The following is a 26,925-nucleotide window of genomic DNA, read 5'->3' as shown; positions in this document are numbered from 1 at the left end:
TATAAACCACATACAATATTTCTACTAAATTCCAAATAAACATATTGTCATTTAGAGCATTTGTCTGCAGAAATTGAGAAATGCCTGAAATAACAAAAAAGTTGTAGAAAACAAGTTCATATTCATAAAGTTTTAAGGGTTTAGAAATCAATATTTGGTGGAATAACCCTTTACTGTTTATAATCACAGTTTTCATGCATCTTGGCATGTTCTCCTCCACCAGTCTTACACACTGCTTTTGGACTTTACGCCTTTACTCCTGGTGCAAACATTCAAGCAGTTCAGCTTGGTTTGATGGCTTGTGATCATCCATCTTCCTCTTGATTATATTCCAGAGGTTTTCAATTTGGTAAAATAAAAAAAAACTCATCATTTTTATGTGTTCTCTTATCAGTGAACATTTGATGTGCTTATTTGATGATGTTTTTCTGAGCACATAAATAGTCCTGTTTCACACCTAAGCAAGGAAAACTAACTTTTATAAAGAACATTTCTATGTGTGCCTGAAAGGGTTAACCAGTGAAACTTATTAGGGCATAATCAAGGCTGGCTCAGTGTTAAGCACAGGCTTTCACCTTGTTCCATGCGTAGGAAGGCTAACAGTGTCAGACCTGTAGTGCCTTCAGTCCTGGGACAACTGATAACTGAGCTTTACAAAATCCAGATGTGACTTATCACAGCACTCCCACTTGACCCAAAGATGGGACAACAGTCGTTCAAGAGCCAGACTGAGAATGGAACGTGTGCATGGGGATTTGATTTGTGAGGCAGTGAACATGACAATTACAACCGCCTTCAAAGAATCCAACAACTGCACATTCGACTTCAAAGCATTCATGCCTCTTTTATTACTTAATTAGGCCAGCTATGGATGGCTACATGTGCCTTTTTTACACCATGCCTGAGAGAATGATGATGATCACAGGCTGGTGGTAGTTGTCACCCCACTCATGGTCCTAGGACACAAGCTCCAAACACTCATAAAATAAAAGTAAATAAAAACATTCATATTTTATCTAGCATCCTTTTCTTATCTGCTTCTTCCTGTTCAGGGAATCGGTAGGTCTCGAGGCTAACCAGAATTATTGGAAACAACTCATAAATACCCTGTGCAAAAGATGCCAGTGCCAGAGTACCAAACACTCAACCATTCGCACTCACAGCAACCACCTTTGGGCAATTTAGCATGGAGAATACACTGAACAGACCAGACAGGAGGAAACCAGATTATCCATAAAAAACCCTATGTGGACAATCTTCGCACTAGGGAACAAACACACAACCCCACGCTTCTGGAGCTTTCTTGCACACTCACTATCTGTCCATAAAAACCTCAAGAGTTTTGTAGTTGTAGCACTGACTGATTATATATTTTTTGTTTTATGTAGTTTTGTTTTATACTAAGTGGTGAGCACCAGATTTTAACTACTTTATTTCAGTGGGGAATGTTTTAGCAAACGTTAGATATGTTAGCTAATGATAACTACTTTAATTGGGGAATGTTTTAGCTATTGTTAGCTAGGTTAGCTAAAGTTAACTATTTTATTTAAAAAGGGAATATTTCAGCTATTGTTAGCTAGGTTAGCTAATTTTAACTACTTTATTTCAGTGGGGCATGTTTTAGCTAACGTTAGCTAATGTTAACTAATGTATTTAATTTGGGAATGTTTTAGCTAATGTTAGCTATGTTAGCTAATGATAACTACTTTATTTAATCAGGGAATGTTTTAACTAATGTTAGCCAGGTTAGCTAATTTTAACTACTTTATTTCAGTGGGGAATGTTTTAGCTAATGTTAGTTATGTTAGCTAATGATAACTACTTTATTTAATAAGGGAATATTTCAGCTATTGTTAGCTAGGTTAGCTAATTTTAACTACTTTATTTCAGTGGGGAATGTTTTAGCTAATGTTAGTTATGTTAGCTAATGATAACTACTTTGTTTAATAAGGGAATATTACAGCTATTGTTAGCCAGGTTAGCTAATTTTAACTACTTTATTTCAGTGGGGAATGTTTTAGCTAACGTTAGCTAATGTTAACTAATGTATTTAATTTGGGAATGTTTTAGCTAATGTTAGCTATGTTAGCTAATGATAACTACTTTATTTAATCAGGGAATGTTTTAACTAATGTTAGCCAGGTTAGCTAATTTTAACTACTTTATTTCAGTGGGGAATGTTTTAGCTAATGTTAGTTATGTTAGCTAATGATAACTACTTTATTTAATAAGGGAATATTTCAGCTATTGTTAGCTAGGTTAGCTAATTTTAACTACTTTATTTCAGTGGGGAATGTTTTAGCTAATGTTAGTTATGTTAGCTAATGATAACTACTTTGTTTAATAAGGGAATATTACAGCTATTGTTAGCCAGGTTAGCTAATTTTAACTACTTTATTTCAGTGGGGAATGTTTTAGCTAACGTTAGCTAATGTTAACTAATTTATTTAATTGGGGATGTTTTAGCTAATGTTAGCTATGTTGGCTAATGATAACTACTTTAATAAGGGAATGTTTTAACCAGGTTTGCTAACGTTAACTACTTTGTTTCAGTGGGAAATGTTTCAGCAAACGTTAGCTAATTATAACTTCTTTATTTAATAAGGGAATGTTTTAGCTATTGTTAGCTAGGTTAGCTAATCTTAACTACTTTATTTCATTAGGGAATATTTTAGCTATTGTTAGCTAGGTTAGCTAATTTAAACTACTTTATTTCGGTGAAGAATGTTTTAGCTAATGTTATATAAAGCTGATGAAGATGGAGGTGGACATGCACCTGGTCACCTGGATCACTGACTACCTTACTGGGAGACCACAACATGTCAGGATCAGGGACTGCTCCTCTGACACAGTGATCAGCAGCACAGGAGCACCACAGGGGACTGTTCTCTCTCCAGTCCTGTTCACACTGTACACATCAGACTTCAAATACCACTCGGAGTCATGCCACATGCAGAAGTTCTCTGACGACACTGCAATCGTGGGGTGTGTGCGTAATGGTGATGAGAGGGAGTACAGAACCCTGGTTGAGGATTTTGTGGTGTGGTGCAAAACGAACCATCTACAGCTGAACATCTCCAAAACCAAGGAGATGTGCATAGACTTCAGAAGGTCCAGGCCCTCTGCTCAGCAGCCAATCTCCATCGAGGGGGTCAATGTGGAAGTGGTCAAGTCCTACAGATACCTTGGTGTGCACCTGGACGATAGGCTGGACTGGTCAGTGAACACTGACTCCCTCTACAGGAAGGCCCAGAGCAGACTGTACTTCCTCAGAAGGCTTGGGTCCTTTAACATCTGCCAGAAACTCCTGCTGATGTTCTACCAGTCTGTGGTAGCCAGTGTCCTCTTTTACGCTGTAGTGTGCTGGGGAGGCAGCATCAGCAAGAGGGACGCTGGACGACTGAACAGGCTGGTGAGGAAAGCTGGTTCTGTGTTGGGACTAGAGCTGGAGTCCTTAACACCACTGGCAGAGAGGAGAGCCCTCAGCAAGCTGCTGAACATCATGGACAATGTTCACCACCCTCTGCACAGCACCATCACCAGGCAGAGGAGCTCATTCAGCGGCAGACTGCTGTCCCAGTCCTGCTCCACAGACAGACTTCGAAAGTCTTTTGTCCCTCAGGCCATAAGACTTTTCAACTCAAATCTCAGCACAGCAAACTGAAGACTCTGTGACACCTTTTCTTTCCAGCAATTCTGGCCACACCATGGACATACCCCCATCTATGGTCACACTATCTTGCTGATGCCCATAACACTATTTTTATAGTTCTACCCTATTTTGCACTAGTAGTTCATTCACTAGTTCATTCATCTACTGTTTACGTATCATTTGCACTGCTAAATTTAAATTATTATATAACTGTATTTGCACTTTCTGTATGGCGGACATCAGTTATCCTTATACTTACTTTATGCACATCAACTGGTGTTCGCTGTCTATTGTGTTCAACTGCACTACCTCCATTTTACATCACACACACACACTAAAGACTGTACTTTTATAATTTCATTTTATTTTTTATTTTGTTGTATTTATATGTATCATTTATATATTTTTTAATCTTTTTGTAACTTTGTGTACTATACACACCTGCTGCTGGATGTCAAGAATTTCCCCTCGGGGATCAATAAAGTATCTATCTATCTATCTATCTATCTATCTATCTATCTATCTATCTATCTATCTATCTATCTATATTAACTTTATATTATTGGGGAATGTTTTAGCTAATATAAGCTATGTTAGCGAATGTTAACTACTTTATTTTAGTGGTGAATGTTTTAGCTAATGTTAACTACTTTATTGCATTGGGGAATGTTATTGTTAGCTAGATTAGCTAATTTTAACAACTTTATTTCAATGGGGAATGTTTTAGGTAACTTTAGCTAGGTTAGGTAATGTTAACTACTTTCTTTTAGTGGGGAATGTTTTAGCTAGGTACTTAAAGGTAGTTTTAAGCCCAGAGCTAAGGATTTTTGTAGGATTGTGTAGAAAAAGCTTATGGGCACACACAGACACACCAAACCCAGCTACTTTCACCCAAGCCTACCATATATTGTACAGAGAGCAATGCAATCCAGGAATACAACTGTACATTTGTACAGATATTATCTCTTATGTGGCCTATCAACAACAAACATTTTACCAGTTTTTTTTTTTACCTTGTGCTGTGTATGTAGACCAATCTGTGATGTTGTACATAATTACATGGTTTTTGGTAGTCTAATAATAGTAATGTAATGGCAGACAAATCATTTACAGCATTTCCAACATACTGCTGCCAGCTCAGCTGCAATTAAGTCATTATACATACATGTAAAATTCCTAACTCAACATTACCCTTTCAGACCTAAATTATGTTCCAGTAATGATAACATATATAATGTATGTAATGCACTCAAAAACAAAGGTCAATTTAATAAATAAATCAAATTAATATGTATTATTTGTCTTTTCTATGTTCACTCCAGTGGAATTATTTGTTTAATGTTATTTGTATCCTATATCACCTCTATATAACTAAGTAGTTAACTAAGACTTATAACATTATAGAATAAAAAATGTGTTTAATCTGGGATGCTGCCATGCTTTACTTCAGTTTGCAGACTTTTATTTTTTCTAATGCAGTGGGCAGGGCTAAACAGCAGTTTGCTTGGCTGATAAATGTCTATTTTGATGGACACTAGGTCTCAATCAGTGTTAAGAGCAAAAATACATAATGTCCACTGCAATAAATGCAGGGTGTGAAAGGGATTAAAAAAAAAAGAAATACAAGAAATACAAACATTGTTGAAGGTAACATGTTTAATTGTATTGTAATTTAATCCTGTAATAAATGACAATAACTGTACTGCTTTACATGCATTCATGGCTTTTTTTTAGTCCCTTTTTTAATTACAGGCAGGCACTTGTTGTATTCACTGACCATTTCTATAAGACGCCACAAGCATTGTTTTTTTTTCTTTCTTTGGTGGTTAAAAGTAAAGCTTTACTATCAGATGCAGGTGCGCCTCCTGGTACTCAATAACATGCAAAGCGACAAAAAGAAAAAAAAGGAGGAGGGGGAGAGAGTAAGTGCATGAGAAAGACTGACATGGCACATGGTGTTTTGGATTTGCTTAAGAAATTCCCTCTGTGGCCTATGTGAGCCTCGTCAAACACAGAGAGAGCAGACCTGACAGTTTTACACTGCAGCAGATGGCAAACACTGCTTTCCTCTGTCCTCAGGCTGCAGGCGTGGCACAGCAACCCCCTCTGCACACACACACACACACACACACACACACACACACTCTCATGCCATCACACTCCCTCGCTCACACACACATTCACATTCTTTCAGCCCTTTAGGACAACTGTGGAAAATCAATATGCCCAAAAACCACAGGGATTGGTTTCGCTTTGTTTTCAAACTAGGCCAGACTCAAAGTACCGTAAAATTTACTGTACCACCGGAGGGCAGGCAGCAATCTATTTCGGAAACCAACCCAAACGGAAAACTCGCAGCCAGTGTCTCAGCATTCTCTCTGCTGGCACCAACCCCCCCTGTCCAGTCCAGTTCAGTCCAGTGGGGTGGGGGTTGGGTGGGTGGGGGTTTTAAGAGAGCCGTTCTGTAGCACCATAATACACACTAAAAAAAGAAAATCTATGAAAGCTAATTTTAAAGCCGCGCTGGACATGGAAATGCCATGTGAGTTATTGGAGGTTAATATGTTATCTGAGAGGCGAACTCGCAGAGGTCTCAACCGAGCCGAGCTTAGCCGAGCTGTTGAAGCTGTTCGGTTTTCATACAGAGCTTTTGTGGCCTACGCCGTTGCATTTGTTTACAATCGATCAAGCTTAATCAGCTGCTATTTCTGGATGCAGTCATTTTGAGCTGTTCAATGCTATACGATCGGAGAGAGACAAAGACAGAGAGAGAGAGAGAGTGAGTGTATGTGTGTGTGAATGACTGACGGACAACAAGCAAGATCATATTTCACGAGCTAGCTGAGCAAATGTGAGCAGAATTCTCATTAAGCACAATCGCAAGCTCTAATCCCTGCATACCTGCTGAGCACCACTTGTACTAAATAGATCGCACCAGGTGGGAAATCTGCTGACAGGGCAAGCTTAGCACTCGCGCTCAACCTGTGCGCTCCTTGGCTTGCCTTCACACGACTGTGTACACCCTCCCCGACAACCACCACGACCACAGCCACCACCAAAAGCCCTCCTCTCTCAGGTCCTTCCCCTCCCCCTCCACCCCCTCGAGAGACTGTAGAGTAGCTAGGTAAAGCCTGACCCATCTCTGCATTGCAGGCATACATTCGCAAACCTGCGTTTATTTATAGGCCCTTAACCCACTTAATATCACATTTGTCAATGTCAGGCCTGTGTCCTAATCTCGACCTCTGTCAGCACGTCATTAGTAACCACTTGTGTGCCCCCTCCACCCTTGCCCATCATACCACTCCACCCCATTTTTCCCCCGCACATAACTGGATGGGGAGAATTGGATGGGATGGGATGAGGTGGTGGAGGCGGAGGGGGGGGTCAAACGTGGGTGGGTGGGGCAGGCAGAGGTCTATCAGCTGCCAAGCTACCAGTGGCTACATCCCCTTAACACACACAGGCACACACACACACACACACTCATACTCATCCACATAAACCACACAAACCGACCCTCTGTGGACACCCTGCAGACAGGAGACAAGGCCTCTCCACTACAGAGAATGCAGCTCCACAGGCTTATGAAGAAGATGGGGAAGGTGGGGTGTTATAGAAAGAGAAAGAGAGAGAGAGAGAGAGAGTGGGGAGGCAGCGGTAGGGAAAGAAGGAAAGATTAATCATAATGAATACAAGTACATAGCACTGATGGTTCATTGTAGATAATGAAGAAAAAAAAATAACAAAAAAAGAAAATAATAAAACGAGTACATAAAGCACCTTGTTCCATCTAGAAATTAGCTTATATGTTAGCCTATACATGTTAGCATAGCATACATACATCCCTTGGTGTTTAGCTGAACATTTAGCGCTTAGCTCGGTTTAGCATATATGAACTAAGCAGTCCCAGCATTTAGTGTACCGTATTTTTACGGACTATAAGGCGCACTGTATTATTACGGGTGAGGTAAGTGGGATGTGTTGGCGGGTTTATTGTAAAAAAAAAACATTGTCTTTCAAAGTCAAACAAGCGCTGGATGTTAATCTAAACAGATTTCTTTCCTGAAAACTGTTTATTTTAAACGTGGCTTGTTTTAACTATGGAAAACATGCAGGCTACAATGTAGCCAACATAATCACCTCTGTGGCTAGTGGCTAATCCTAATATAATACTGCTCCTGCCTTGGTGCTGGAGAAACTTCACTGAAACTCCTTTATAACACTGTACTTCATCAGAGTGGCTTTTACATACATAAGGTGCACCGGATTATAAGGCGCACTGTTCATTGTTTTTTTGGAAAATTAAAGGATTTTAAGTGCGCCTTATAGTGCAAAAAATACAGTATGTTTGCCTGACTTAATGGAGGTGGGAACGTAGCCAAACTCAGTCAGACAGCAGCCCACACTGTGTTACACACTGGGCTCAAAGTTGGCACAAGTAGGCCCAGTGCTTACTGGGTAATTTACAGTGAACAGGAGGACACAATGCCTGTCTGCCTCTCACTGTCAAATTAGCATCAATTTATGAGTTATGAAAGAAAGAATGATGGAAATGCAGGAGGGTGGGATACAAATGTGTCCTTGTCTTCTATTTTTTGTCATGAGCTGTTTTTCTTTTTAACATGCTTTTTTTGTTGTACTTGAGATTAGAAATTAAAATCTGGGACCGTAAGATTGATTTTATACACATTTTATACACGCAAAAATACAAGCATGCACGCCTCTCTCCAGCTTCGTCTCTCATTGTTGTGTAGCTCTGCTTGTTCCCTCCGCGGGTGACAGAGCACGTCTATTTCTGCAGGTCGGTGGGGGGCTCCAGCTCTGGCCCGCCGGTGTACTGGCTGCAGTTGGGGTCGCCCCTCACCCGGGCCGAGGAGGGGATCTGGATGCCGGTGTAGGGGTTCACGCACCAGCACTCGCCTCGCTGCCCATGGGTGGACATGTGGCACTGGAACACAAGAGGGAGGTAGAGAGAGTGGGGGAAGGGGCGGGGTTTAGAGGGTTATTCCTTCATACAGTAAAGTGCATACAGTAATTACTGAAGATTTCATAGCAGTTCTACAGATATATATCATAAATATACTAAATAATATGTCTTACGTTTAAGGATTATTACGTTTAATATGTCTTGAATCTTAAGTTTTCTGTATATAGATGTAAAGCTCTGGAAAAAGTTAAGAGATCACTTCAGTTTCTGAATCAGTTTCTCTGATTTTGCAATTTATGGGTATATATTTGAGTAAAATTAACATTGTTGTTTTATTTTATAAACTACAGACAACATTTCTCCCAAATCCCAAATAAAAATATTAGAATTTAGAGCATTTATTTGCAGAAAATTAGTTCAGAAATCAATATTTGGTGGAATAAATCTGGTTTTTAATCACAGTTTGATTGTCACTTTAAGTGGTCTCTTATTTTGATATAGAGCTGTATATGGATATGTTTTCAGGTTTCAGTTCCTCATGGTCATAAGTCACATGATACAGTATAGTGCAGTGATAACAGTGTTATCTGGACAATAAGTGTTTTTTACTTCAGATTAAATCAGAACAGATGAAATAATCATAAATGCAGTAAAAGGCAACAAGTTTTTCTTAATTTGAAGTAATTAGTTTTGTGAAATAGGTTTAAGGAGCTAGGTTTAAGAATAAAGCTTGGTTCCAAATTTCTCCTGGTCAGGAAGGAAAAACAAATAGAATCAGTTTACACATTGTTTCCAATGTGTAAATTATTCTTTAATCACTTATGGCATAAAAATGCCAATAATGTAAAACATATATTTTTTTCTTATAAAATTACAAATTCATACTTTCCCCTGCAACAGAAAATAGACGTAAAAAACATAAATACAGTAAAAAGCAACAAGAATTTCTCTTTTGAAGTAAACGGGTTGAAATTTCTTACGCTAGTTTTAAGAATACAGTTGGGTTCCAGATTTCTACTGGACAAAGAATAGCATACATATATATTGGAATAAAATACAATATAAGTTTTTATAATTAATTAATATTGAATCACGGCATAAAAAATGCCAAAAATGTAAAAAAAACACAAAATAATTTATATAAATTAACACATTCATAGTAAAAATGTTCTCCTATAAATATTTATAGTCGTTCCTGACATCCAAATGTCTGCTTTGTGGCAGCAGTTAAAATCTTTGTTCAAATATATTAGTTAATCCTCTATCTTAAATGACTTTCTTACAGAGATTTCATATACCTGATTTGTTGTACAAATTCCATACGAATCTTCAATATTCTTATAAGCTTGTCTTTTTCCCTTTGCAGCTAAAATTACCAAACCAAACTGTCATATTATACCATATTCAATTATAATTTTTGGGTAAGATAAAGCTGTTATAACACTTTCTGAATGAACCCCTTAAGTTTTCCTTGAAACCAAGACCAGTTTTTGTACCAAAAACAGTTTTTGAAGCAACCATCTCATAAAGTGACGTAAATTAACCCTTGCTTTTTGTATGGATGCAATTTTTTGTATTTATTCTAATATTAGATTTAGATTGATTTCCTGAATAAATCAGCACATACTAGCCAAATAAAGAGCAAATTACCGCAGGCACCTAAAACTTTAGCACGGTGCATTAGTTTCTATAACAGTTATAGTTATATAATGAATAGCAGTAAATAAACCTTAAGATTAATAACTAAATAACAGGCCTAAATTTGAGAGGGTTAATGGAGCACTTGGTGCAGTGATCAGTAGGGAGGGGTGGAGGGTGGAGCGACCATACCCGCCTCATTTGTCACAGCATGTCTCTCTCCGACCCCCACTGAGCACTCCCAAAATGAGGTCATAATTGAACTGGACGTAGCTTACACAGGGACCCAAAATAAGCAAAAAAAACAGACTTTCCAATTTTTTCCTTCAGTGATAAAGAACAAAAACTGACAGTTACAGTAATTACAAGAGGAACAAGATGATTACAGAACAATTTAGGGTGGAGAGGTAAAGGTTTGCGAGCCCTGGGAACAGCGCTTTTGCATCAAAACAATGCGCTCGTTCGTTTCTCTTGGGCGGGTTTGTCCCCGTTTTACCTCCGCCATGTAATGCTACGTGCTGTCACGTTGATGCTCATATCATTGTTTTGACTCTAAAAATAAAGTAGGGCTCTGTCAAGGCCGTGCGAGCGATGGAGAAAAAGAAAATAGAGCCTGATTGCAAAACAATGTCTAACCATCCCCACAGGCCGGTGACAGTCAGTTAGCAAACATTTTTATGACCTTGCAACTCCCGGGTTCAGACGCTGTCACCTTGGCGTCGACGAAACGCCCTTACTTCCGAAAGTGTGGGAGCTGCTTTCTCAGACAGCTCTAATCTCTGTGTCATTCTGTCGTGTTTTCGTGCCAAATTGTGCAACCAGTGTAGATGAGAGGTTGCGCGTTGCTTCATGCTAACACTGCACTAACTAGAGTGATGAAAGCTGCGTAGGCTGTGCATGTCTTTGCTGCACTGATTGGATTAAGCTGTGACTTAACGTGTTCTGGGGTCACCTTAACTTGGCCTTTTTTTTTTTTCCACTTAACTCAACGAGACCAATGCAGTGAGAACAAGAGCATGTGTTTCTTTAAAAGCTATCGTGGAGCTGGGCTGTAACATGGTAGAAATGTATGGAAGGATGCAACTATGCAACCATTTATTTTATTATTATACAAGCTACCACTGCTCTGCATGTTATAATATGATCCCTGCTGACACACCATATTGAACAGATTGTTAATCAGTACCATTTTTAATCAATCCCATGTTAAATTGGGAACAATAAAAACCTCTGTTCTCACACCAGCACTATTTGGTCCAGTTAAAATGGACTCAATTGAGCAGGTGTGGAAACAGTAATCGCACTCGACTGCGGATCAAATCAACCGGACCGAGACCAGCTAGAGGATCCCAAACAAACTCTAGAGCGGTTAGTTTGTGTTTGTATCAAATATACTCAAATACACAGTTGATAAGGTGCATTTTAAACACTAATTTCCACAGCTATGAACAAACACTGTCTCAGCTTCCTGCTGTTTACACACGCCATGTGTGCTGCATTGTTTGGGTTTATGCCTGTGTGAAACTAAACCAAACAAAGGGGAAAACTCTCAAAATAAACAAACTCATCAACTGATCTGGACCAGAGAAACGGACTAAGTGGTTTTGCAAATTTTGCAAGACTCAATTGTTACAAATTCAGAGTTACAAAACTAAAATTTAGGATGTATGCATCCATAACCCCTTCTTTCTTGATTAAGCCTAAAAATACTAACCACAGAAAAAAGTTCTTAACCTTTCTCCCCTGACACAACCTACACCAATCTTCACATGTCTCCCCTGACACAACCTACACCAAGCTTTACACCAACATATCTCCCCTGAAACAAACAAGGTGGGAGAAAGGTCTTATCACTGATTCATTTTTCAGTTTGTGCTGGGTGCCCTCTCCTGACCAGGGACAGCTGCATCTTGCCATTAAGAAGTGTCCAGCAGCTTAAAAGTTCTAAATCTTCCTGGTCATAAAGATAGAATCAGATAGCAAAAACACTATGGACATTTTCGGACAGAATATCACACGCTGAGCCTGAGTTGCCTGAGCTGCAAATGCCAACACCCCGGCTGCAGAGTATAATACAACAACCTGCCTGTGTGACTTGTTCCAACACCCAGGTTGATAAGCAGATGATCTATTCAGGTGCCACATGAGTTGGGGTGGTGCGAGTGGTGCCCTGGAGAGAGCCACTGAGCCGAGGACAGGAAGGACTTAATTCACTCATTAGTTGAATCAGGTGTGTCAGAGCAAGACAATACCAGTCAGAGGTACACTAGGGCTACTGTTGAGACCACTACTGTACTAAAAGACCCTCATGACAGCTTCACAGACCAGCAGGTTGGGTAGATGCCTGTAGTGACCACGTACCTGTTTTAGATTATAGTGTCCTTTTATGTCACAGTTGGGGAACTTCAGCTCATAGAGGTTCTCCAGGGGTCCCTTGTTGTTGTGGAAGGTCATTTTGGAGATCTCCTCCAGGACTTTATCCAGCTCCTGCTCACACTGACTCTGTTCAGACACACACACACACACACACACACATGAGGGAGAGAGAGAAAAAGAGAGAGAGAGAGAGAGAGAGAGAAAGATAAGAACCAGTTTGGCAGCCTCATGAAACATAGCTGATATTCATCTCTTGCTAGCCCTAGTTTTCTACTCTTTCACTCTTATTCTCTCTATGAGGGAAGGCAGCTGCATCAAAGGGCCTCTCTCACTTTCTCCCTACCTATCTTCCTCCCCTCTCTCTCTTGCTCTCTCTCTTTCTCCTCCTCTCTTATTCTGGCTGCTCGCTGCTTGGCCCATGATTAGAGGGCACAGGCAGCGAGCTCTGCCAGGGATCTTATCCGTATCATGTGGATGAAAAGCTCTCCAGCAGGGAGCTCACTGCACTCAGGGCCCAGCTCTCAACACAAATTACGTCAGCCTGACATTCTCATAGAGTTTCTGCTGTTCGTGGGACAGCTAATGGATGCAGAAATATTCAAAGATCTAAGGGTTCACAAACTTCCAAGCATGACTGTAGAAACAGTGCTAGTTAGAGGATTTAACATAATATTGGTAAAATTGGGTCAATTTTGTTGTATTTGGGACAGTAAATCCAAATGTATACCATATTTTTTGCACTAAAACTTATCATCTTTATATCTATAATATGGTGTGCCTTATGTATGAATTTTACCAGTCAGGTTGTATGGAGCAGTATTAGCATTAGTTGCTAACTCTAAGTGCTTACTCTTTTGCAATTCAAAGGTAAATAACATCGGTCTGTAGCCTGCTGCTAACCCCAGCTAGCACTGAGGGTGGAGCAGTATTAGCATTAGCCACTAACCGCGCTAAGCACTAGCTAGCTCTTTCGCCATTCAGAGGTGGGTATATCGGACTGTAACCTGCGTGTTTTACCATCATAAAACAAGCAACGTGGGCAAACCGCTAGCTAATATCGTCCTGGCTTAGCGGAACGCACAGGGTTCCTCAGTGTAGTGCTGTCAGGCGGCATTTACTAGCTCTAATTGTGGCTAGCTGTTAGCTGCTAATGCTAATGCTGCCGTACATGGCCTTAGCGGAAATTTGGAAATCTAAGCTTACCGTAAATAAACGCAATCGCTTTACTCTTTACTCACTCAAGTAAACAGTTTTTAGGAGAGAAATCTGTGTAGATTAACATCCAGCACTCGTTTGACTTAATTTTTTTTTTTTTTTTTAGAAATACAGTTTTGTTTACCTAGTTTAGTTTTACTTAACTTAGTTACACCCCTGTTCCTTACTAGTGTTGCACAATATGCCTTCGAACGCATGTTTCCTTAACTGGACGTTTTTTTTTTTCTGTTATAATGTATGAAAAAAGACCAGTAAATAGACGTTCATTGCTTTCAAATCCTGTGCACCTTAAAGTGCGAAAAATAAGGTATATATTTTTCACAAAATTGATATGGCTTAAGCTTTTAAACTTCTTAAATCAGAAGCACTACTATAGAATTGTGACTAATAAGGGAAAAGATGAATCATCAGATATAATCAATTTTAAAAACCGTGATATGAAAATTATTTTCTCAAAATTTGAATATTTTATTTATATACTCTCTCAGTATTTTATTACTTATTCTTAAAATCTACAAAAAGTTATGCTTTTGGAATCTCGCGAATGACTCTCTCAAAGCTGATACCAAATCCTATTGTATCAATGCAGTGCTATAGCGTTATCCATCCGTAAGTAACTTCATTGTTAAAGTGATGCTGATTTGACCTATAGAGGGTTAAATGAAGGGGAAAATATATGGACATATATATCATTGTTTCTCCGATCCTAACAATACTAATGGTATCTCTAAAGGCTAAAGGGCTGCCATAGAGCCTATGCTAATTTGTGAGTGCAGCACTGGTAACTTCAGGCTGAGCCTCAGTTTATGTGCAATGATTTATCATAAAATTATAAAAAATATCATTTTTCCAAATACTAAATTATCCAATTCAGTGAGCAAGGCCATATCTCAGAGAATGAAGCACTAGGAGGATTTTTGCCCAAATAGTTATTTGAAGGAAAAAAAAGAAAAGTAAGAAAGCCACAAATAAAGGCTTGTGCAAGAAATGATTGAAAGAAGTTGGACACGGCCAGGTTGGGAAGGGTAGAGGGGGAGCCGGGAGTCGTATTTTAGGATGAAGTCATGCAGCAGTGGTCAGTTGGCTGGAGGTTTAAAGGTCCAGGTAAGACATGGTACTTTTCCAAGAAAAGTTAATTAACTTGCTGTAGCTACGTGTGATGGCCAAGTTGATAAAGGCAGAGTTGCAGAAATACAAGCGTGATAAGGGCCCAGCTCATATAATTTCCGCGAGGATGCCAAGTGTTTATTCTCCCTTAGCAATGCATTCGTCACTGTCTGCTGTCACCAGCCGGTAGTTACTGAGTAACGAAGGAGACCTCCCTGAAATATTTTATGGAGAGCAGCCTGAATGCTGCAGTTTAATCATCTAAAGAGCATGCACAGCTGTTTTTTTTTACTTTTTTTAAGTTTAATTAAGGCACAATCCTGATCATTAATATTATCAAAAAAAAATTATATAGATTTATATATCTCAGAAACTGCATAAACTATGTACAGGTGTGTGAGAAAGTGAGCAAGAGGGAAGTGTGTGTCCACTGTGTTTGTGTGTGTGTGAGTGTGATAACCAGAAGAGGGCACTAAAGTTCTAAATACAATGCCAGCTAAGGTCAGTACAAGACTCTCCACAAAGCTTTTTTTTTTTACATTGTTTCACTGCCTCTGCAAAGTTAAAGCATAAAGCTGGACTTTCGGTCACTTTTTCCATTGGATAACTGATACTGATATATATATTTGTGGCTGAAATACATATTAATATCTCCATTCCAAGAGAATCTCACCTGTCTGGGCCGAGGTGTCTTAAGATCCTCCACACGGTTGAGCATCATCTTGGACCTCTGCTCATTCTGGTGATGCCTAACAGCAGTCTCCTTCAGCCAGTAGTTAGCATCTTTGGTCGGCTTCTTCAAAAACGGCGATCTTGTCCCAGAGAGGTCTACTAACAGAATTAAAGAAAAAAACATACTATTAATTTGTTTAAAGACCTCAAACAAAAAAGCCAGAAAATAATAGAAAAGAAAAGAATATGGAGGTTCAGAACCTGCAGTCAATCTCCTCACTCCTTGCTACCTAGACAGTAACGTTAATGGAGGAGTGGAAGCATTTTTGCTCAAATCAGAGTTAGGGGGTTTCTGGCAGATCATCAGAGCACAGCAGAAACAAAGTAATAGTTGGGTTTTAATGACAGTTCCTGACTTCGAGAGGCCAGAGAGGAGATAGCAGTCTTTCATCTGCAGAGAGCAAGTTCAGCCAGGCACAGGTGAGCTTCTGCAACCCATTTGGACAAGTATACGTTTTTTTGTTTTGTTTCCAGTTTAAGTACGCTTGTGTAGGTTTATATTGGTTTAATTTTGAACTGTTTTGAGTTTTAAGAAAATTGCTTTGCTCAGTGTTTATATGTTGCAGATTTTAAACTACGCTTAAACAGCAGGTTAAAGCGGCCCAAATCATTTTTTCTCATAAAATCTAAAGTTTTCTTTAAATTTGCTATGACCTATATAACACATTTTTCTAAACAGTTTGTGTGCCTAATCTAATGGGCATGCGCAAAACGGCAGCGCTTCACATGAAGTTTCGGTTTCATTTTCACCAGCATCACAGTAGTTTGGTCTCACCTTATTCATCCACAGACACTGATTTGGTTTGTGTCCCTCTAAGCTTTTAATTTTCCATTGCTGAAACAGCATCACCTAGATGCACTTTTTGGACCATTTAATCCATTTTAAATTATATTTCTTAAAGCTTTTTTGCTGCTTGATAAAGAAAAAATCACACGCTTCATATTCTACATAACAGATAGTACCTACCCAATACAAACTATGTTATGTTTTGTTTGTTGTTGCACAGATTGCATTAGTAGTATAATGATAATATTAATTTCATACTGACTCTGGCATTAAACTGATTTCTGGCAAAAAAAATAGAGAAAAATAATTCCTTATTTTTTTATTTTAATATTGCTCCATATATATGGCATAACAACAATATATTGCAATGTCATTTTTTTTCAATACGTACACCGTGCAAAAAACGTTATGCTGTTAAGATATCAACGTGCCAAAGTCAGAGAGCACCTGGATCTTAAAGGCAATGACAACTGGCACACTGTTTGGTTTATTTATTTAATGTTACACCCAAAACTAAATAATATGAATCTCACAAAGTGTATTTTTTGCACCCCACGATACTAAAGACACACGACCTAACCCTTAATCAAAACAGTTCACAACAGATTGCTAAAATAGGGCCCTTAGTTTCATGTGACAAGACAACTGCATTTGGTCTCTTTGAACAGATAATAGAATTTTACACACTTTAGATGTCTACGAATGAGAAAAATACAAATAGAAAAGGGTAATTATTTCGAAAAAGCATATTTTTTGCTAGTCACAAATGGCTACACTCTCTCTTTCCTGGACCAGGTCCAGCAGCACCTCCCACTCAAAGTCACTTTCTGAGCCGAGGAAGTTGGGATGTTCCAAGAAGCTGCTGTTAATATATTTGTTCAGCAGATAACATTATTTGTGTTTGCACTTGGAATCGGACACACATCAAAGGGGCAACTGCTTAAACTGGAAATGAGTGTAAAGTGCCAGAGTGCACAGACGTAGTTTGTCTATTATATAACAAAGAACCATAAGGGTTATTACCAGTGTTTCATTTAAATTGTATTACTTCATTTCATGCCAAACCTAAGCACAATTATTCTCATCTATTTTTGAACACAATACTACAATATGCTAGGTTAAGGTTAATTTAAATGCTTTCCGCTTAAATTTTAGACTATTTTATTGCACAATATTTATATTTATATACATTTAGTACATTTAGTATATAAACTATATTTAGTATATTTTTACTCTTTGTTTACTTTAGTAATAGCTCAGCTAGAAAAAAACAACAACGTGGCCAGCAGAAGATGGTTAAACAGGTTGAAAACCCATTAAATAACTTTACTTTTAAAGTCAAAGGAGCACTGGATGTTAACCTACACAGATTTCTCTCATGAAAACTGTTTATTTGGGTGAGAAAAGCACTTCTGTTTATTAACAGCAAGCTTAAATTTCTAATATTTTCAACAGCAGCAGCGCTAGCTGCAATTAGCGCAATTAGCAGTGGTTAGCGCTAGTAATCGCCACCCAACAGCACTACACTGAGGAACCCTGAGTGTTCTGGTAAGTTCGGGGGCTATCAGATAGTAGTTCGTCCCATTTAGTTTGTTTTAACACAGTAAACACAATACACAGACTACAGTCCGATATACTCACCTCTAAACAGTGAAAGAGCTAGCGCTGTGGTTGGCGGCTAATGCTAATAAAGCGTTAGCCTCAGTGCTGGAGAAACTTCACTGAAAACTCAACCTTATAACACTGTACTTCAGCAGAGGGTCACATACAATGCACTGGATTATAAGGTGCGCTGATGATTTTTGGGAAAATTAAAGGATTTTAAATATGCCTTACACAGACAAACCAAGTCTCCCTGAAGCTGCGGGAGGCTCCCGCATTTCGGTAGTGGCTCCCTGATGCCCGCGAGTCACATATAATCTCCCGGAATTCAGAACGAGTGCCCCAAACTGCTCACAGGCCACAGACTTTTTTTCTCTAATCGCGTGTGGGAAGGAGAGAGAGAAAACAGAGAGGATTCTGATTGGCCTGTTCTCTGCAAAGAGTCTGTGAGACAGCCAATCAGTTTTTAGTGTTGGCGGGCAGTGTTTTCCCCCCATCCCGGACGGGATTTGTTCAGTGAGTGAGAGAAAGCAGATCATGGAGGAGGCAATATTAATAATTATTATAATATGATATGAAATGTTTTGATGTTGTGCAATTTTTTGTGATATTGTAACTGTCAATTTTTGTCAAATAAAGGCTTTTTTTCCAAAAAAAAAAAAAAAAAAAAAAAGGAAAGCAGAGGCAGGGCCTTCCAAAAAGAAAAAAGATAAAACTCATTTCACCTCTGAATACTCTAAATTTTATTCAAAAATAATTAAAATAAATTAATATAAAAGATAAATTTCGTTATCCTTTGGTGTGTGTCCAATATTTTTTTTTTTTAGCGGAGGGCAGGGGGTGGTAACTTTTGCAACTTGGGATGTCTGCTTACAGTGCAAAAAATATGGTATATTAAAATGAATTAGTGATAGGAATACTTACATACTCAAAAACATACAGTCTTTTTCAGGATAGATTTTGGAGTTTGGTCTCAGATGTTCTTTAAGAATATTTTGTTGACCATAATGTAATAACTATACCCTACGTCAGACTGCACTACTACTACTACTACTATAAAGCATAATGTTTCTCTCATTATCCAATTTTTCATTGTGTGTCTGCCCTTGTGTAGTTGCTGTTAACCTGCTTTATGCACAAAAAAGAAAAAAAATGGAATGAAAGTGTCATTAAATAGATAATACTGAAAATGTTCAGCTCATGACATCAGCTCAGCGCGATTTGCTTCGCATGTCGTCCAGCTACGGTCCCTTCGACCTAGAGTTTTTATGCCCAGCCAACAAAAAAGAAGAATTTGCCTCATTTCAGACATTTCTGGCGAGAGTGCCTGGTGGTGGACACCTGCTATTACGTAGATACTAAAGCATCCCCAGTCTTTGCTCACATTCTCAGGCCTGGAACAGAAACACCTCCCACAAGTCTCTTCCTCTCTGTGTGTGGGCCGTGTGGTCTGGGTGTGGACAAATGACATTCTTGCAGGATCGCAGAGGCTGTAATCGAGTCTGGCTTTCATGCTGGTCCTAAAACCTGGTGAGATATTATAAAAAGGACGATTATCTTGTACCTTTGCACGTTTAAAAGTAGAGACTAAGAACCGAGACTAGCAGTGGCTCAGAGGGGATGGTGGAATACTACAGTTAGATGTAATTTTATTACTGAACACTGACCAATCAAGTAAGGCTGGCTGGGTTCATACTATACGGTTGGTCTTGTATTTGGGAATCTTCTGTTGGTTGTGGCTTGGACACAACACAACGGTTCAGCAACACAGGTCACGGATGATCTTTCACTAGGAGAAACCCATGGCAGGCCTGACTGTTCTTTAGAGTGATGGATGAAGGACAATCCAATATATTTAAGATATTTGAGTTGTTTGGAATGGTGTTTATGATCCAAAACAAGTCACCCGACATCAGTAATGCTTTTGTTGATGCTAAATCCAACTAAATCTGAATTGTAGCAAAGTTCCAACATCCACTGGTGATCCTTTTCATAATATTACATTACATAGCATTTAGTGGACGCTTTTATCCAAAGCGACTTATAATAATGAGCTGCATTAGCAATAGAGGACCTAGAAGTCCAAGGCAAAATATTTTTTTTGGCAGAGCCTGAAGGAGGCCGAAGAAGAATAGTGGAATAGAGGAAGAAAGGAGGAAGAGCATAAAAAGAGGTTAGAAGTGGTTAGTTTGTTAGAGATGTTAGTAGAGTAGGTGCTATCTGCCAGGAGATAACATAAGCCTTTAGAAGAAGGTGCCATTCGGAGGAAGCCTGCTCCGTCATAACCTTGTATGGGCTTTGAATTTAATACGAGGAGCAACCGGCAGCCAGTGAAGCTTTATGAGCAGTGGGGTGAGTGAATAACCTGACCTAGAGAAGTGGTGTAGATGGAAAAAGAAGGGGTCCCAGTACCGAGCCCTGGGGAACTCCAGTGGAATCAATTGAGCTGTGGACAGCTGTCTTAGCCTTGACATCTTGAATGTGCACCCACGAAGATATGATTTGAACCATGATAGCGCATTCTCTGAGATACCCATGATTGAAAGTATAGATAAAAGAAAGTCATGACTGTCGAAGAGTGCCAAAGGCGGCTGAGAGGTCCAGCAAAAAAAAGATTACTGAGGACTGTTTTAAAGCTCTGGCAGTTTATAAGCTAATAGCTGATGCTGCAGCAAACACTCTCTGACTCTCGTATTAATACAGTTGACTTCAAATAGTTGAATGTAGTGTTAGGAGTCTTGCCCAAGGACTTTTATTGGTGCGGTGTGATGTGGTGAGGTGTGGTGCGGTGTAGTGTGCTCGCCCAGTCCGGGAATCAAACTCTAGCCTGCCAAGTGGAGGCCAATTGTTAGCCACCGCCGTATACCAACCGCATGATATGTCTGCTAGAGAGCAGTGTTTACTAAACTTAAAATTCCACCCAAGATGTTGAGAAATGACACCAATTTGGTGCAACCACATGCTTACATTTAGCTAGTTACGAGCTAGTTATGTTTAAAAGTGCCGCCCTTAAAAACATACACTAAAAGTACATGTGTATGGACACATGGTCACATTTGGTTTGTTGAAGCCCAGAGCGCTGAAAGACTTGCCCACAATTCCCTCCGCACTGCATGCTGGGAAAGCAACCAGAAGACACCGACATTGATTGAAACCTGTCTACAGTTTACCCTACTGGTAAAACATTGACAGAAGAAAACTCTTTACCACCCTGCGGAGCTCTGTATGTCAGAATAACAAGTTATGGAGCAAGAGTGGCGCGGCCATGTTGTTTTTCTCAACAGGCTCCAGTGAGGTCTCGGACTCTGCCAGACCTGTACTGTGAAAAAGTAATGGAAGGAAAACACAGACAGCTGGGATGCCTGAAAGGCTGGCTGGTTCCTGGCTCGTGCAGTTATGTAAGCATACGACTTCAGTGAGGGTTTTGATCCACGGTACACATGGAGGCACTAAAGAAAAGAGTACAAGCTAATACAACTTCTTTTTCTTCTGGGAAAACTAAACTGTTCGTCTTCCTGGTAAAACACATTCTCCTTCTGTGTGTGTGTGTCGGTGTGTGTGTGCGCGCAGGGTTGTATCCTTGAGGTGTGTGACAGGTCCATTTGTCATGGCATCTGTCTCTCTGTCTCTCCTGACACACTTCATGGCTGCTTGAAAGTCACAACACACCACTTTCACTGAACAGTACAGCACTGTACTCCGTCACAGTTTCAAACATCTGCTCTCTAATAGTCTTCATTAAGTCTTTAAACCCTACTTTATTCACTTTAAGCTTTGTTTCATTGCCTTGTTTGTATAGGCCTTTGTATCAACTTATTTTGCCTCATTTTACTGTCGCAGTCTGCTTTTCTCTGCTGCTAGCAGTAGAAACATAGGCCTTGTAATGGGAGCACTAAACACCTTGTACTGTAAAACCCTGGAAATGCAACCAGAGCAGCTCAGGAGAAAAAAACAATAAATAGTAAATAGAAGCTTATAACTAATATAATGTGCCTTCTTCACCACTAGGAGCTGACTATTGAAGCATTTTACCAGTATCACTATAGCAAAAGCTGAAAAAAAAAAATCTTGGACAGCAGTAAAAATCTAACTTGGAAATACCTATACCAGTATACACACAAAAAAACTGAGGAACATTATCAGTTTTCCTAATTGTACCCTCAAAAGTTTAATATTGGTCTTTAGAGGGTCACATGTGTTCCCTCTGAAGTCTTACAGCAGAAAGTAAATATTTGTAACATTTAACCCGCCAATATATACTAGGGCGACACAATAATGGAAAAAAATTACATTGCAAATGTTCTTTTTTTCCACTATATATATCACAATATTAAACAATGCATGGCCCATGATGTCAACCAGCCTCGCCCCCCACCCGTGTGATGTCTCGTGTCTGGACCAATCAAGAGCTGAGTCAGGGCCGAGCACTCAAAACCCGAGGAAAACAGCAATACAACAGTAATCGGCCCTTTAATCAGGCATTTAAATGCTTTTTAAAAGGTAAATAAGAGCCTTATTCTGGGATGAAAAGTGTAAATTCAGCTGTAAATGGAAATATCTGAGCAAAACTGTGCTGAACTGAGGTGCACAGCTTCCGGCATTACAAGCACGTGCTCAACCATGTGGATAAGGGCCATGCGGTTACCTCGTGTTTACTCCTGCCCCACCCTCGCGCTTCCCCTCCCCCTCCTACCCCCCCTACTTCTCAGAGAGCAGGAGCTGTCTCTCACACAGACACAGAGACAGCGCTGTGCATCTACTTCTTGTGTCAAGTATCAAAACGTTGCAACATGACGTATTTAATTCAATTGCCTTAAGTGACATCGCTCGTCCTGTGTTGTGATCATTGCGCACATCGCGATGACGATGCTTAAATAATATATATCGTACAGCCCTATTTTAATTGGATCATCAAGTTTTTGACACATCTAAGCAAGAAGTGCAAAATAAAATGATTTGTGTGCAGTACTCATTATTCCGACTTAACACACTGTCACATGAAATGTTTTTAATGAAATAAATGCTTTAGTGGATTTTTTTTTGTATAAGCAACTTATATATATTATATTACTGCACAACATCACTGATTTCTGAAGAGATATCAGGACTTGGAATTAGTAACACAGTACTGCTTTTGGCCAGCTTTCCATAGGGTGGTTATCTACAATGGGAAGAAAGGCAGCAGTGTTCCCACGTGTGTTCCCCTAAAGCAGCAGCACAGGAAGCCCTCCTGCTGTGGCCAACATGCACTTTCGATATTGTATCCCAGCTTTAAGAGGAGAACCATGAGGCCGTCTGGACCTTAAAGCTATAATTAGTATATTTCGGGCAGAAGTCCATGTAGCTTCAGCACTTTGGGTTGTGGCTTCTTAATGGTCAGAGCATACAGAGTAATCAACCGGCTGATAACGACTAGTTATACTGCTGATGGAGTCCGGATATCCACACTGCTATTATACTCTATTATATAATATACAGCTCTGGAAAAAAAATTAAGAGACCACTTCAGTTTTTGAATTAGTTTCTCTGATTTTGCTATTTATAGGTATATGTCTGCGTAAAATGTACATTGTTGTTTTATTCTATAAACTATGGACAGCATTTCTCCTAAATTCCAAATAGAAATATTGTCATTTAGAGAATTTATTTCCAGAAAATGGGAAATGGCTGAAATAACAAAAAAAAGATGCAGAGCTTTCAGACCTCAAATAATGCAATACATTTATAAAGTTTTAAGAGTTCAGAAATTAATATTTGGTGTAGTAACTCTGGTTTTCATCACAGTTTTTTGTGTATCTTGGCATGTTCTCCTCCACCAGTCTTGCACACTGCTTTTGGATAACTTTATGCCTTTACTCCTGTTGCAAAAATTCAAGCAGTTCAGCTTGGTTTGAAGGCTTGTGATCATCCATCTTCCTCTTGATTATTATTCCGGAGGTTTTCAATTTGGTAAAATTAAAGAAACTCATTATTTTAAGTAATATCTTATTTTTTAAGAGCTGTATAATGCAGCAAATAATCTGTTTGCCATCTTTTCTGAACTTATTTTAGAATGCTACTCTGAATGGCAGCTCAAAAGCAAGTTCGCAGATCACGCTCCATGACCAGCTCAGGCCTACAGAAGCACGTTCCGTAGCTCTTGCTGACAGAGCACTGCTGGTCTGTGGTTTTTCAGGAGGTGAGCTACCTGCTGAGCACCTCTCCTCTCCAGCAGCACGCTGCTCTGCTTTGTGTTGGCTTTGTCTGTAATTAGAAATGCAAAAGGTGAAACAGCAGCAGCCATATGAGGTCATAAATCAGAAACTGGCTGCAGGCAGAAGTGATGAGTGATGAGTCAGCTGTGTGTGTGTGCGTGTGTGTGTCTCTGTGTGTGTGTGCAGGCACATGACGGATAGATTCAAACTGTGTTTGTGTGCTTGTCTGAGTGGCTGTTTTAACTCTGTAACTATTAGGATGCTTAGTGAAAACCTTAGTGAAAAATCTATTTAAACATGCTCTTCATTTGACTAGTATTAAAAAATAGTAGCTCTATAGATCATATAACTGAATGTATACAACATAAAGATATGTCTTTTTAAAACAATATGTAAAATATAATCTATACAAAAAAAATATATTTTCTTGTAAGGAAAACCTTTGGACACCCCCACTTCTATTACAAGGTAATAAAAATGCAACAAAATGAAACATTTGTAACGACGGAACCGAAACTTCCGTAATAAAATTACATTTTAAAATAATGAAAATAGAGTGATATGGCCTAAAAAACATATTTTTTCATTTTAATCTATTTTTTCCCCACATAATTTCTCCTTTGTGGTTCAGGTGCAACCAAAAACAAGCTTGCAGACCACAGTAAAAGTCTAATTTAGTCATTTTAAAGACATTTTTGAGACCTTAATAAATATAATTTAAGACCCAAAATGTTGTCATATTTTCTTTGGTAGAAAATCATTTATTGTTTTGATTTATTGTCAATATTGTTGTCAACGTTTTTTTTATTATTTATTTATTTTTTCCAATGTGATGCAGAATAAAGCCCACAGTAATTTAACTCGTGGATAAAGTAAAATATTAGCTAGCTCTCTGCTAACTGTATTTTCTCCCCATTAACGTAGCTAACTTGCTGCTAATGTTAGTATACTAGCTAGCTCAGTGCTAATGATAGCTAGCTCTCTGCTATCCTTAGTACTCTCCTAATAACGTAACATTAGCTAACTCGATGCTAACATTAGTATGTTAGCTAGCTCGCAGCTAAGGTTAGCGAGCTCCCTTAGAGTTGACTTACTGAATGAATTTTTTCACAAATTAATGTGAAATTCAAATTATTCCATATAAACGATTTAACGACAAAAAACAACATTTTGGAAGGATGAAAACCCCCAAAAATGTGCGACTTTTGCAGTTTTTCAGTAACTTTGTCACTTTTTGTCTTTAAACTACCATTCTTGGCTCATTCCCTGACATGGCCATGGCTGCATTTTACAATATATATTTTACACACAGTATTACCATGATTTAAAAATCCATTTTGTGATAATAGCAGTGTTTGTCTTGGAATCACTCTATTTTGTATTTTTGTATAATTTTTTGTTTTTCAGTTTGAATGCATGCACTAGATATTCTGCACTTTAGTAGATTAAATTTGCTACACTATGTTTGTTGCATAATTTATTTTGTTATAATATTATTCTTACTTTATACAAAATCACATTCTTGGTAAATTACTGTTTTAAAATGTACATGGGTTTTGTTTCTACTAAATATTTGTAACTGTTATACTTTAATAAAAAAAAAAAGTTAAAAAAAAAATTAGTTGCTGAACATTTGGTGCATCTCTTCTAGATAAAATTAGAATCAGGTGCAACACATCAGCTGCAAAGAACATCAGGCCAAGACTCGAGTTCTGTCCAAAAACACGCTGTTCCAGACATCCTGGACTTTGTCTAGGTGTTCTTTGGCATATCTTTATTCTTGTCCTGATGATCTGTTTTTATTTGACATGAAGCGTTCCTCTCTCGCACATCTCCTAAACTTTCTGTTTCTTTCTGCAATATAAAAAAATACTGCACATTTCTGTTCACCATGTACAAACAGTGCAGACATCAAGGATGTGCCATTTCGTATCATCATAAATAATATTGCCAAGAATTCTAACCTGATTTAAAAAAAATATATATATATATTATTGTGATATCAAGATTTTGTATTTATTTAGCTTTTTACTATAATAATTTTTAATTCTTTTTTTGCAGTTTATATACACACTTTAAGTTGCCATGCTTTAATTTTGTGGTAGTTTCTTGTTGTTACATCTAGGGGTGGGCAATATTATATCGTATACAATATATCGTGTCACAGAAATATCATGATATTAAAAATCCATATCGTGATAATAGGGCTGTTCTGTCTTAAAAATAGTCTATTATTTACTGTGAAGCTTTAGGTGTATTTATTGTATAATTGTTTTAGTTTGCAGTTTATATGCATGCACTAAATATTCTGCAATATTATTTGCTGAATTATATTATTTTATGCTATATTATTTATTTTGCCACATTACGATTATACTGTTATACTATTATACTATATTCCTGAAATTAATGAATTATTTTAGTTTTCCTATATCGCCAAGTATATCGTATAAGTATATCAAAAATACCCTGAAATATCGTGATATTATTTTAGAGTCATATCGCCCACACCTAGTTACATCACATGATTATATTCTTTATTTTGTTACACTACTATTATTTTTATACAAAATATGTTTTGTCATATTGCCAAGAATATTATTATCACAAAAATACCCTGAAATATCATGATTACCAGTATTTAAGGGCCACACTTGCCCATTCCTAGCAGACATACCCTTAAAGGTACAAC

At 38.5% G+C, this 26,925-nt stretch overlaps 1 protein-coding gene across 2 annotated transcripts in view; it reads right to left on the bottom strand.

Moving 5' to 3' along the window:
* Nucleotides 1-5,290: 5,290 nt before the first annotated feature.
* Nucleotides 5,291-26,925, bottom strand: part of igfbp2b (insulin-like growth factor binding protein 2b) — a 37,728-nt gene continuing 16,093 nt past the window's right edge. The window contains exons 2-4 of one of the 2 annotated variants that reach the window (XM_007256369.4): nucleotides 15,592-15,746; nucleotides 12,582-12,722; nucleotides 5,291-8,603 (exon numbers count right to left, since the gene is read on the bottom strand). In XM_007256369.4, coding sequence (XP_007256431.3) covers nucleotides 8,445-8,603; nucleotides 12,582-12,722; nucleotides 15,592-15,746 — 455 coding nt within the window. In that variant the 3' untranslated portion in view covers nucleotides 5,291-8,444. Of the gene's footprint in view, nucleotides 8,604-12,581; nucleotides 12,723-15,591; nucleotides 15,750-26,925 lie in introns of both variants that reach the window. The other variant, XM_007256368.4, reaches the window with a different exon arrangement.

This window comes from Astyanax mexicanus, chromosome 11 (assembly GCF_023375975.1).
Source record: "Astyanax mexicanus isolate ESR-SI-001 chromosome 11, AstMex3_surface, whole genome shotgun sequence".
NCBI lineage: Eukaryota > Metazoa > Chordata > Actinopteri > Characiformes > Acestrorhamphidae > Astyanax > Astyanax mexicanus.
Note: the sequence above shows the minus strand (reverse complement) of the source record. Positions and strands in the feature narration are given on the sequence as shown.